This window comes from Amphiura filiformis, chromosome 5 (genome assembly GCF_039555335.1).
Source record: "Amphiura filiformis chromosome 5, Afil_fr2py, whole genome shotgun sequence".
Lineage (NCBI taxonomy): Eukaryota > Metazoa > Echinodermata > Ophiuroidea > Amphilepidida > Amphiuridae > Amphiura > Amphiura filiformis.
In genome coordinates this window covers 19,734,952-19,746,968 of record NC_092632.1, presented here as the reverse complement: position 1 = coordinate 19,746,968, position 12,017 = coordinate 19,734,952, and the positions used below count along the sequence as shown (strand labels likewise).

Here is a 12,017-nt window from a genome sequence, read left to right as displayed (position 1 = left end):
ATAAGCCTAAATTTCTGGGGGCCATTTGGGCCCTTAATGTTAATGTTTTTGAGAACCTGAATGAAATGTTGAAATCAATCTGCTAAAGAGTACAACTGTGTTAACAAGTTAGACTGAGGAAATGTGATTTAGTAACTTTTGATGTTTATAAGTCAAAATGGTGGAGCAATTAGTGAATATTATGTCATAATTACATACTATGAAAACTTCAGAAAAATATCATTGGTCATTTAAAAAAAAATTATATTTTTGTTACCTAAATTGAGGCTATAGCACCCTCAGAACTACATGTAAAGACCAGTTATTAAAAAACGGCCCTAAAATAAAAACGGCCGATTCATTTTCCCCAAATTTTGCCTAAGTTGTAGATTTAACATCTGGAATGTAATGCAAGTGGTGTCAATGCTGCTTTTCTTGATTCATTTATAAAATGTCCGCCCTAGACCAAGGTGTTATGGATGAGCGATATTGTATAGGCAAAAGACATAATCCTATCTTTTTATTCTCATTCAGTTTAAGTATAATTTGTACATGTAAAACTTTTTTTTTTTTTCCAAAAGTTTTTTTTTTTGAGGACATCCCCATTGTTTTAAATAAACAAAACTGGCATGGCTTAACATCAAAACTAGGTGCCTGCATTTTTTCTAATTAATGTATCACTATTTTATTTATGTACAAAGCCACACATCTGCACCCTATTAGCTCCTATTAAACTTTACAACTGGATGGCAATGGATGGCACAAAGCTCACCAAATGGCTGGTAGCTCATACATTGAAAACCAACAAAATTCTAACCATAGATTATCATCTATGTTCTAACCGATTTGAATTCTATTATACAAACATCATTAAAATGTCTGTATATTGTCATTAGAAAAGTGCACTGACCTTTACATAATGCATTACATAATTTGCTTTATATTTATTATGCAATACAAGTAATTATTTATTTTGCAATGCAAGTAAGTAATGTTTGGTGGGAAAGACCATGTTTATTTAAATGGACAGCCATGATTTGCTAAAACACCCTTAAATCATCAAAATTCAGATTTTGGCATTTTGGAACAAGCAAAAAATAATTTTAATCTTTACCCAGAGCAGCCAGCACACATTAACATTGAAAATAAATAACCACAGTGCATCTGGCAGGATTTGAACCCATATTCTAGCACAACGCTCTAATCAACTGAGCTACAGAAGCACAAGATCGGGAGAAATAATTATACTTAGTTCTCTGGGTTGATAGGATGAACAAATTTTAATCATTACCCAAAGCAGTCAGTGCAGATTTAAATTTGTTCATCCTATCAACCCAGTGAACTAAGTATAATAATTTCATCCCTATGTGACTATTTGTTATAAATATGCAGTTCTGATACCTTCCGCTAAGAATGTGACGAAAATCATACTATCCTAACACCTAATAGATTTCAATCTTCCGCTCTTCTTCTGTATGCATCTGTGGCTCAGTTGGTTAGAATAGGTGTGTTTAGACGGTAGCCTACTTTTGAATGCAACTTACAAGCGAGCCAGCAATTAAATTATGCTACAAGCGAGTGTGTGTCCACACGGGACTTACTTGTAAGCCAACTCACTTGTAAGAGTGACCTTCACTGGTAAATTATGCCATGATTATGCACAATCAGAATAAGATTGGGTCATCAAGGTCATGCTTACAAGCGAGTTAACATGCAAGTCTTGTTCATACTGGCCTTACATTCGAATCTTGCTCGCTACATGTAAGATATCTTACCTGTAAAATCATCACTTGTAACTTGCATGTAGCTACATGCGAGTGCGTTTAGACGGGCACTACATACAAGTTTACATTTGAATGTAGTTACAAGCGACTTTACAAGCGATCGTCTGAACAAGCCTAGTGTCGTGCTAGTATACAAAGGTCGTCGATTCGAATTCAGCCAGATGCACTGCTTTTGGGTTTTCTTTTTTAAATGTAGATGTACACTGGCTGCTCTGGTTAAAGATTTAAATTTGCTCATCCTATCAACCCAGAGAACTAAGTTTTATAATTTGAAGCATAAAAAATAAAATGAAATCTAACATGGAAAGGGATTTGCAGTGAAGCCGCCCCCTATTTTGCATATTTGCATAATTAATTAGCATTTATACAAATTAACTTATTAATTATACAAATATGCAAATTAGAGGGCAGATTCACTATATAATACATTAGAAGATATTAGAAAGACTTTGACCAAGTTTCAAGGCAAAAGTGTGCAAAATAAAAGTACCCTGAACATTTATGCATGGAATTTTAGCAAAATATTGGTAAAAATTACATATTAATGAGCCTTTCCAGTCCTTTTAGATCATTAACTATGTTGATTATTGATAAAAACAATAAGATACAAAGAAAATATAAATTGATATATTTTGAAAACCATATGTCCGATTTGCTCCAAACAAAAGGCATATTGATCAGTGTACTTCACCCTACTCAGTTAATCTGTTTAAAACATGCTCAAAACATATCCATATTTCTAACAAATGCCTCCAATACCACCTTAAGTCAATACTACACAATTTTTAAATACTTTTGATGGAACCACTGATGAGCCTTTAAAGTCTGCTACAAACCTACTCGCAATGAATATGCAGGTCTACTCAATACTATAGGCTCAATAACCATGTTAAATCTATTGACTGCAGCCTAAGTGGATAGCACAGAAAAAGGCAGCTGTTGGCAGTTGAAAACTATATTATACCAATACACATATGCTATCAAGTTTTATACATAAAACTATACAAGTACTAAAGACTGTCTTGATGCTTTATACTAAATTGAGTACACATATACAACTAGATTAAACTAGCATGCAGGCAATACAATTATACAGAATATATTTAATAGCATGCAACTTATTTCAATATTTTTAGAGCACATCCACAAAAAAGACACACATTTCTTTATCATTATTATTATTTATATTATACACATTGACACGGCAGTGTAAAGAGGGCGCTGGTCCACTGCCAAATTTACAAAATATGTCAAATCAGCACATTTCTTGGTACTAAACTGCAGCCAATTAAGGTGGTTCTGGACCCATTTTGGAAGTGCTCTATTTATGTTTTAAACATATTAATTGAGTAGGGCAGAGAACACTGATCCATATGCCTTTTGTTTGAAGCTAATCGGACATACCGCTTTCATAATACATACATTTTAAATGTCTTTGTATTGTATTGTTTTTATCAATAATCAATACAGTTAATGAGCTAATATGACTTGAAAGTGCTCATTAATATGTAATTTTTAATATTTTGCTAAAATCCAATGCATAAATGTTCATAACATTTTTATTTAACAGAATATTGGTTTCAAACTTGGTCAAAGTGTTCCTAATGACTTCCAGATAATTTATGCATAATTAAAGAGCTAGCCGCCCTAATTTGCATAATTAATTAGCATTTATGCAAATTAGCTCATTAATTATGCAAATATGCAAATGAGGGGGCGGCTTCACTATATAATACATTAGAACATATTAGAAACACTTTGACCAAGTTTCAGGGCAAAAGTATGCAAAATAAAAGTACCATGAACATTTATGCATTGATTTTTAGCAAAATAAAAAAAAAATTACATATTAATGAGCCTTTACAGTCCTTTTAGCTCATTAACTATATTGATTATTGATAAAAACAATAAGATACAAAGAAAATATAATTTGATGTAGTATAGAAACCGTATGTCCGATTTGTTTCAAACAAAAGGCATATTGATCAGTGTACTTTACCCTACTCAATTAATCTGTTTAAAACATGCTCAAAGCATTTCCTTATTTCTAGAAAATGCATCCAATACCACCTTAATTACCCACCCACTCCCTATGCATTTACCAGCCTTGGATCCACCCATAATATTATGTTTATACAGTTGTTACATATTTTGGTCGGTAACAAATTGTACGTTGGCTATTTATTCCTTTAACAAATTTCTTAAATGATCTTTAATTGTCATTTATGTGTTTACTTTATTACTTATCATGATCTATAGATAATATTTTTGAAGTGTATGTGCTTGTCTCTTTCTCAAGTTGCTAACTGTAACTTTGAAGTGGGTAACTTTAGATGCATAATACATTTTTACTGAAAAATCAAACATACTCCATATTAGAAGAGGCTGTTGACACCATGTGAACCCTTCTTGATAAAATAATGGTTGTAAACTGTGTTATCTCACACCTTATTCACACTATGTTGCAATTAAATTTCAACTTTCTTGAAGTGGATATTAACTTAAAATCCATAATGTACAATCTTGTAATATGAAATTGGTTAATTTTTTGAAAACCTGATTTTAATGCTTATTTGTAACACATGCCCCAATTTAAACATAAATGGAATCAGCCAAATTTGTTGTGTTTGTCTGATAAACAGAGCATAACATTATATTCAGACATTAAGGGATCTAAAATGAGCGTTTATTGCGTTTCGACAGTATTTTTTATGGCACATGAAAGCACCTCAGACCTATCGAATTGTATTCTGAATACGAAGCATGTCTTTCTGATATCAAATAATTTTCATTTTTTGAAAATCACAATTTAATACAAATTTTATGACAAATTATAAAAATTTTGATATATAACAGTCCTCGAAGTAAATTATATAAATCTAATGATATATTTTAAAGTGTATGTAGCAGGGAGGAAAAGCCGACGGTCAATTGAAAATTTTGACCTTTCATATTGAAGATATGGATTTTTCCCAAAAAGACCTATTTTTTTTTTGGTGTTTTGGGGAAAACAATCCATATCTTCAATACGAAAGGTCAAAATTTTCAATTGATCGTCGGGTTTTCAACCCACCTACATACACTTCAAGTATAAATCATCAGATTTATAAAGTTTACTTCAAGTACTGTTAAATATCAAAAATATAAATTTTAATGATTTGCCATAAAATGTGTATTAAATTGCTAATTTCAAAAATTCAAAATTATTTGATATCAGAATGACATTCTTCGTATTCAGAATGCAATTCGATATGTCTGATGTGCTCTAATGTCCCAAAATAAATACTGTCCAAACGCTCATACCCCAGCCCTTAAGTCCCCTACAGAACTCCATGTTAAACAGCCAAAATAGGCAGTGGGGTTATTGAAAACTCCCTGAACCCACCAGCCCGTTGGTTTTGTAACTGTGACTCACTTTTGGTCCGAGTCATTACAGGGAATTTCAGATGTTAGGGTTGACCTGTAGGATTCTAGATTAAATATTAGGATTGGGGTAGCGTGTGCCTTACCTGTTTCATGGGGGTGCTTAAGTTTGGTGTTTTAAGGTATATGCCACTCAGAACTTGAACATGGATCAGAACTTGAACAGGGACCCATCCATCAAATGTCCATAGACCAATTTCCAAGACATTTGGACCCATTGTTTTGGCCAAATTGAATGCAAATTGCCTTAAGTTGCCAAATTTCACAGATAGGAAAAATTTGGATAATTTAAGGGGAAAATTGAGAAAATGACCTATCCATAGCCTGAAATTGGCATAGAAAATGGGGTCGTTGATATACCAAATGGTCAAAAATGTGACCCATGTTTGTGACACATCATTTGTACTGAGTAACCCCTGGGGTGCCTTATTCTACAGTTTTTCCTATATACGGCTTATTACAATCTAATTGCACAGGTTACGGCAAAAAGCTCATACAATACTGCAAGTCACTAGCACTTATATTATATACAACATTTTCGCACAAAATATACTGTGATGTACAAAACATAATTACTGACTAACTACAGTAAACCAAAAAATTAAGGTACCAGTTGTGTATACCCTTGTATATTATATCCTAAATTAAGACAAATATGTCACAATTAAAACAAACAGCCAATACCTGTACTCATTAGCTCTGGTTTAAGACCTTATTTGTTGAAATTGGTTGAGAATTAAAGAAACTGTGATCTAAAACCTAGTTTTAACATGCTAATCAATGGAAGCATGGCGCTAGTTCCCTTGTTAGCGAACGTGTTGTGTACAAATCAATATGGCATGCAATGGAGCAAACGGCAACTTTTAAAATGGAATCTTCCATGGGTTTTTGGATCGTCATGTCTTTATTTCTTGAATAATTTCAACAACTGAGGTCTTAAATTCGAGCTAAAAGATGCAGCTTCTGGTTTCAATTATGATATATTTGTTTTTGTTTAGGATATACAGGGGGTGAACATAACTGGTACCTAAATTCTATGGCTTACTGTAGTACAACTACACCATGTTGATGTGGAACTCACTGTTATCATACACATCCAGATACTTAGAAGGATAAAGTCCTGATCGTGTGGCTAAAATAAACCATTAACAATAGACAATAGTGGAATTAAAAACTGACAAATGTAACAGATATCAAACACTCAAAGATTGCATGATTGCAAGAATAGCACCTATTTCTCGGTATCCACAAGATTTTGTGTTGTGTTGCCTTGAAACATGTGTGCCTTTCTCAGAATCACAGAATATGCTCAGTTGGAAAGGAGGTACAATAGAAATGCTCTCTCACATACAGAGATGCAATTTGATGTTAAACCAACCTGAAGGTGATAAGCTAAAGAATAGCACCTATTTCTCTGTGTCCACAAGACTATCGGTTATGTTGCCTTGAAACATGTGTGCCTTTCTCAGAATTACATATAAAAGCAGCATGCTCTAGAAGAAACAAACTACCTCAGAAATCTCTCTTCATCTCAATTTTTGCTTCTGACATTCAAGAAAGCAGCATTTCAACTGGAATTTCAAAAATGCTTTTTATATCTGTTTGTATCATAGGTAATAATCAAACGGAATGCTGCACCGAATTGTTGTTTATTTTAGAAAGCAAATGAGTTTGTTTATATTTTCTGATAAAAATATCACAAATAACAATCACAATACCCTCGGATACTCTACAATAAAACAATTAGGGCATATGAAGTTATTTCAGCATAGCATTAAGTGATTGATAGCAGCATAAAATATGCAAATAATTCAGCAATATCAATCAACTTGCAAATGATATGCAACATAAAACTTAAGTGTGTAGATCCCTCACATGGTATGCCATCATTATCCATCAAGACTATCAGAACTTAATTTGGAATTGAACATATGTGGTGCGATCAAGCAAAATCAGTCTCTTATAGGATTCTTAGTTTCTTATAAGATTGTAAACAGCATTTGCAAAGCTACATTTTGCAGAAAACCTTGTTGAATTTGGACAATCAGTTTGATAGATGCAAGCAGTTCAAAAGTTTCCAAAACAATAGGAAATAAAAGGAAATACTTCCGATGTTTGGCTATATCTCAAAATCAATGTTTCCAACTTCTGACTGATTTTGCTTGATCACATCACATATAATGGATTCTATTACGGTATATGAAATGCAATTTAGCTCATATAAAACTCAAGAATAGTAATTCTTTCATAATTATGACAGAAAAATGTGCCAGTGGCATAATTAAACCAATTTTCTAGGATATTTAACTTCAATGTAGAGTAAACTACAAAAATATATGCATTCGGTTTTAGGTCTAGCACAGATCTGGATCTGTGGGCCTAGCAAGAGCGACAACATGATCCTACCCATCACTCATCAAAATCACATTTTTACAGAAATTCTGAAGTGATGAAATATGGGGCTGATCTTCAAAGAGTTAGTTGGATTACATAGCTTCATCATGTATACTCCTTGTCAAAAAAGTCCCCTCCTCCCAACTGAATGGCAAGGATGATTTTCACTTGCAAGGTCCCATTATCTAGGCTTTATGCACCTGTCAATTGCAACCCCGGCCCCTGGGTACCCAAGGTTTGACTCAAAATTTGTCACATGGGGGAGCCGTGTGTTGGCCGGGACTGGTATTCGGCCGAAACCCCAGGAATTTGGGCGGAGATTTTACCGGGTGAGAGCCGGGATTGGGTCGTAACTTACCCAGGGGTTTCTAACCAGTAAAATTGCCCGTAAACATTGCCGTTGTTTGCTGGAATTTCAAGCCTCAATTGAAGTTGCATTTTGGACTGGCATCAAAAATCTTATATAGGCCTACATGCTTAAAATGTTTAGGCCTACATCCTCCACTACCGTTTACTGGACTGATGTAATGCAGCTGATTTGTTTTTCACATCTTATCTATGTTCAGCCTATACATGTAGGCCCTATGATATTCCCTGCATTTTTCAACCATTCATGCCTCGTAAAAATATTTAAAACAAACATGCATAATAGTTAGTGATGGCACAGCAAACTTAGAGGGACACCCTCTTGTCCCATCCCTTTGCCACTGTGAAGCATAAAAAATGCATGATAAAAGTGGAATGTTGGATGCGTGCTGTTAGACCATTAGGCCTATACAATAAACGCTGTGTCAGACAATCTTTGAACATGGCAAAAGTTTGAAGTCTGCAAAAACATCTAAATCCAGCGATGCTGAGGTCTTCATCAGTGTTCGGGCGCCACATCATAGTTTAAGAACCGTACATGGTCTACAGTATAATAGCTACGAGATCTGCCCTATTTAATGTTTTTGGTGACAAAACCTTACAAAATTGAAAACATACCTACCAAATTCGGAACCCGCATGAAAAGATCGCCATGATATTAAAACCATCTAAAAGATCTAGGTCCATATCTGATGCCCAAGGCCATGAACTTGGGCTGTGGAATACCCGGGTGGGCCTGGGAGTGGCTCAAGATTTTGCCTGGGAGGGTCCGGGACTGGCCGATGTTTACCCGGGACTTGAACTTTTAAACCCCAAAACTCCAGTCCCAACCCGGCCATCCGCTGGTACCTAGGGGCCGGGGTTGCATTTGATATGTGCATTAAATTGGCACAGTAACTTGCAAATTCCATCTATCAACAATAAGGGAAAGACAAAAAAAGAACGTCATAAAAAATCTAGGTTTGATGCCACTGATATGTAGTATGATATGAGTATTACATTGTTCATTTGGAGCACTTAAGTCATAATTTTTTTTGTGTGATAAAAATAATATAATAAAAATACTGCATCAATTTGAAAGGTAAGAACTGTAGGGAAAACCCCGTCAATGTTTAATGTATTTATATATAAAATTTCAACAATTTTACATGGACTGAAATGATTAAAATACATGCAATTGTACAAACATCTTTGTTGGTGCAAATTACATAGCATAATTACTCCCTGATTTCATTATGAACATGTTTATCACATAAAGTTTTGCCTTGATTTCTTAAAATTAGATTATCCTATTTTTACATTGTTACATTTATGCTCAACAAAGGCAAAACTGCAGCAGACATTAATTGTACAAGAAAAAGTCCATTTACCCTATGTATAATGAGAATTAATTGATAGCTTAGCAGACAACATTTTTGAATTCAGCATACCCAAATTTGGTTCCCAGATTTTACGCAAACTTTCCGCTTGATGCTTAATTAAATTAGCACAAATTTCCAAAATAGAACCAGTCTATAATACTCCTCTGGTACCATAAAGTCTACTCTTGTCATGTAAATAATATTTTATTCTCAACATTAATTTTATAGTTTCTTTTAAATGATAAAAAATTCCCAAACATTAATTTTATAGTTATTTTAATGTTAAAAAACCCCTAACATGATTTTTGTATGTTTATGCTGAAAGGCTCACAATGTGATTGCACTTTTCTGAATCAATTGAGAGTTTATTCATATCTTGTTAAAAGGGACATGCAGAGGTAGATATTCTGTACAAAACTCCTTGCCTATCCACTCCTAAATTTGATTAACAAGGATACATACATCAATTTGAGGCTACCAGCTCATTACTTTCATAAAATAGCTCCAGCAATGTCTTCTGGAATTGTCCATTGACCTATCATATATCGATGTTGAGCAATATCACACCTATAGGAGTGTATCAAAGGCAATTTTGCAAGAATACTTGAAATCCTGCATTAAGGCTGAAAACTGATATCCCTGTTACTTGATAGTTTGGGAGTTGACTCTTTCTCTTCATTTTATTGTCTTCTTTTCTGTGGGTTTATTGTCTTCTTTTCTTCTGTTCTGTGAGTTTATCACTTCATTTCTGGACTATATCTAGGTGACTAGCATTCTACGTTTAGCTTTAAAATATCACACCTGATGCTGAAATTGCAAACTTTGCATTTTTTTGCAATAGCTATATAATCCTTTCTCATACATACTAAATACAGTATCAGTCATAAAGCATAAAAGTAAATAATTATATAATAAAGAAAAGTCCTAGCAAATCAAAAGTTATATCTCATGCATTTTATAATCATAAAAAGTTCAGACTTCAGGTGTTCAAATGAAATATGTGATAAAATTGAAAATTTCAACTATGGATACAGCTAATCTTTCACATGAAATGGCAAATAATCACAATATCATAAATATCCTGATTTTATGAAAACTTAAATCACAATTTTACTGTATAATTTTCTACTTTCTACATTAATCACATACTTATTGTCACGGCAACCATTCACAATAAAGGTAAACATGCGCAGCTGTTGATATGTTGATATTATACAAAAATACAAATGTAATTCAATTGTTACTGGTATTTCATCAAATATTCCATACATTTAATTCCTGTTCTTTTATTGACATTACCAGACAACAATACGACATAATTGCATTTATAAAACTAAGCCATCTAGGGACTTCAATGTTGATTATTTTCTTTACTTTTTTGGCTGGTATTGTAAAATAAAGTATGATTTATTGCTATAAAATGACTCTATCAATATGGTTCTTGCAATTAAAAATGGTGCAATATGAAAGTCTGGTGAAACCTTCAGTAAGGTTGTGTTTATGTCAAAACTATTTTCACATCGGTAGCGGATACCCATTTTATGTACCTAGGTGGAGTGAGGCAATTTAAGTAAATTGCCTTTCTTATGAGTAGAATAACTTCATGGTCCTCCCAGGGTACAAGCCTAGTGTACATTGTCATTATAGATATCTCATGCTTCTATGTTAAAGAGTTTTAAAAGTTTAATCTGACTTGCAGCGCAAAAGTGTCTTATAGTGTCCAAGAAGATGACAGATCGGTTAACGTTGGGTTGTAGGTGAACTTAATGGCACAGATGTTTCAGCGGGAGAGTTGATACTCCATATAGCTGTATGCATAAAGTTATGGGAATCTGCCATTTTGGATTGGCACACATAGGACCAAATCATTGTACCTCTAGAATTTAGATGTCCACTTACTATCTTGGCCACTAACTATAGGGGGATTTAATGTTGTAATTGTGATGTGATCAAGCAAAATCAATTGGAAGTTGGGTATATTGATTTTCAGATATAGCTAAACAAAAGTAATGATTTCTTTTGTTGCATATTGTTTTGGAAACAATTCAACTGTTCATATCTTTGGAAGTAAATGTTCATTTTCAATGGGATTTTCTGCAAAATGTAGCGTTGCAAATGCTTTATACAATCATGTAAAAAACTGAAAATTGCATATGCCTGGCTTTATAATGATTTTGCTTGATCACACCACAATTATGAAATTAATTCAAATTTGCTCAGCTGTACAACAAGGTTAGGACATAAAACATTACAAATATGCCAAAAATCAGGTTTGGAAAAAATCAACCAAGTTTGTACATCATGGCTTTAATCCAGAAAAGGTAGTCAACCTTTCATTTCAGCAAACAGGTTATCTACCTTTAAAAGTTATGAGCATGAATCCTTTATCACTAGTAAAACAATTCTGATGTGCTCAGGGATATATGCGGGATTGAAAACTCACACTAGCAATGTTTAAGTCTTTGACAGCAGAGGCAATGGATTGTGTTTTGGCATGGGGTGCAATAGCCTGCTTAAGCCTCACCCATTCCAAAGACCAGCTCCTTCCAAGCTCCTGGCCTGTACTGGGTTTTAGTTATCTTATAAGACATTGGATGATGACAACAACAACACACACACACACACCCACACAAAAACCATTCATAATTGATGATTACATGCCACGTTTTCTGTTTTTAATGTTTATTGTGAAAATATTGTCAGCAGAATT

The 12,017-nt window shown here is 33.7% G+C and overlaps 1 protein-coding gene across 2 annotated transcripts in view; it reads right to left on the bottom strand.

The window, feature by feature from the left end:
- LOC140152774 (serine/threonine-protein kinase Nek9-like) overlaps nt 1-12,017 on the bottom strand; it is a 231,978-nt gene that overhangs the window by 16,809 nt on the left and 203,152 nt on the right. The window contains exon 20 of one of the 2 annotated variants that reach the window (XM_072175264.1): nt 6,268-6,318. The exons of the other annotated variant lie outside the window; for it this stretch is intronic. Within the exon in view, the coding sequence (XP_072031365.1) occupies nt 6,268-6,318 (51 nt within the window). The remainder of the gene's footprint in view (nt 1-6,267; nt 6,319-12,017) is intronic. 2 annotated transcript variants of the gene reach the window in all.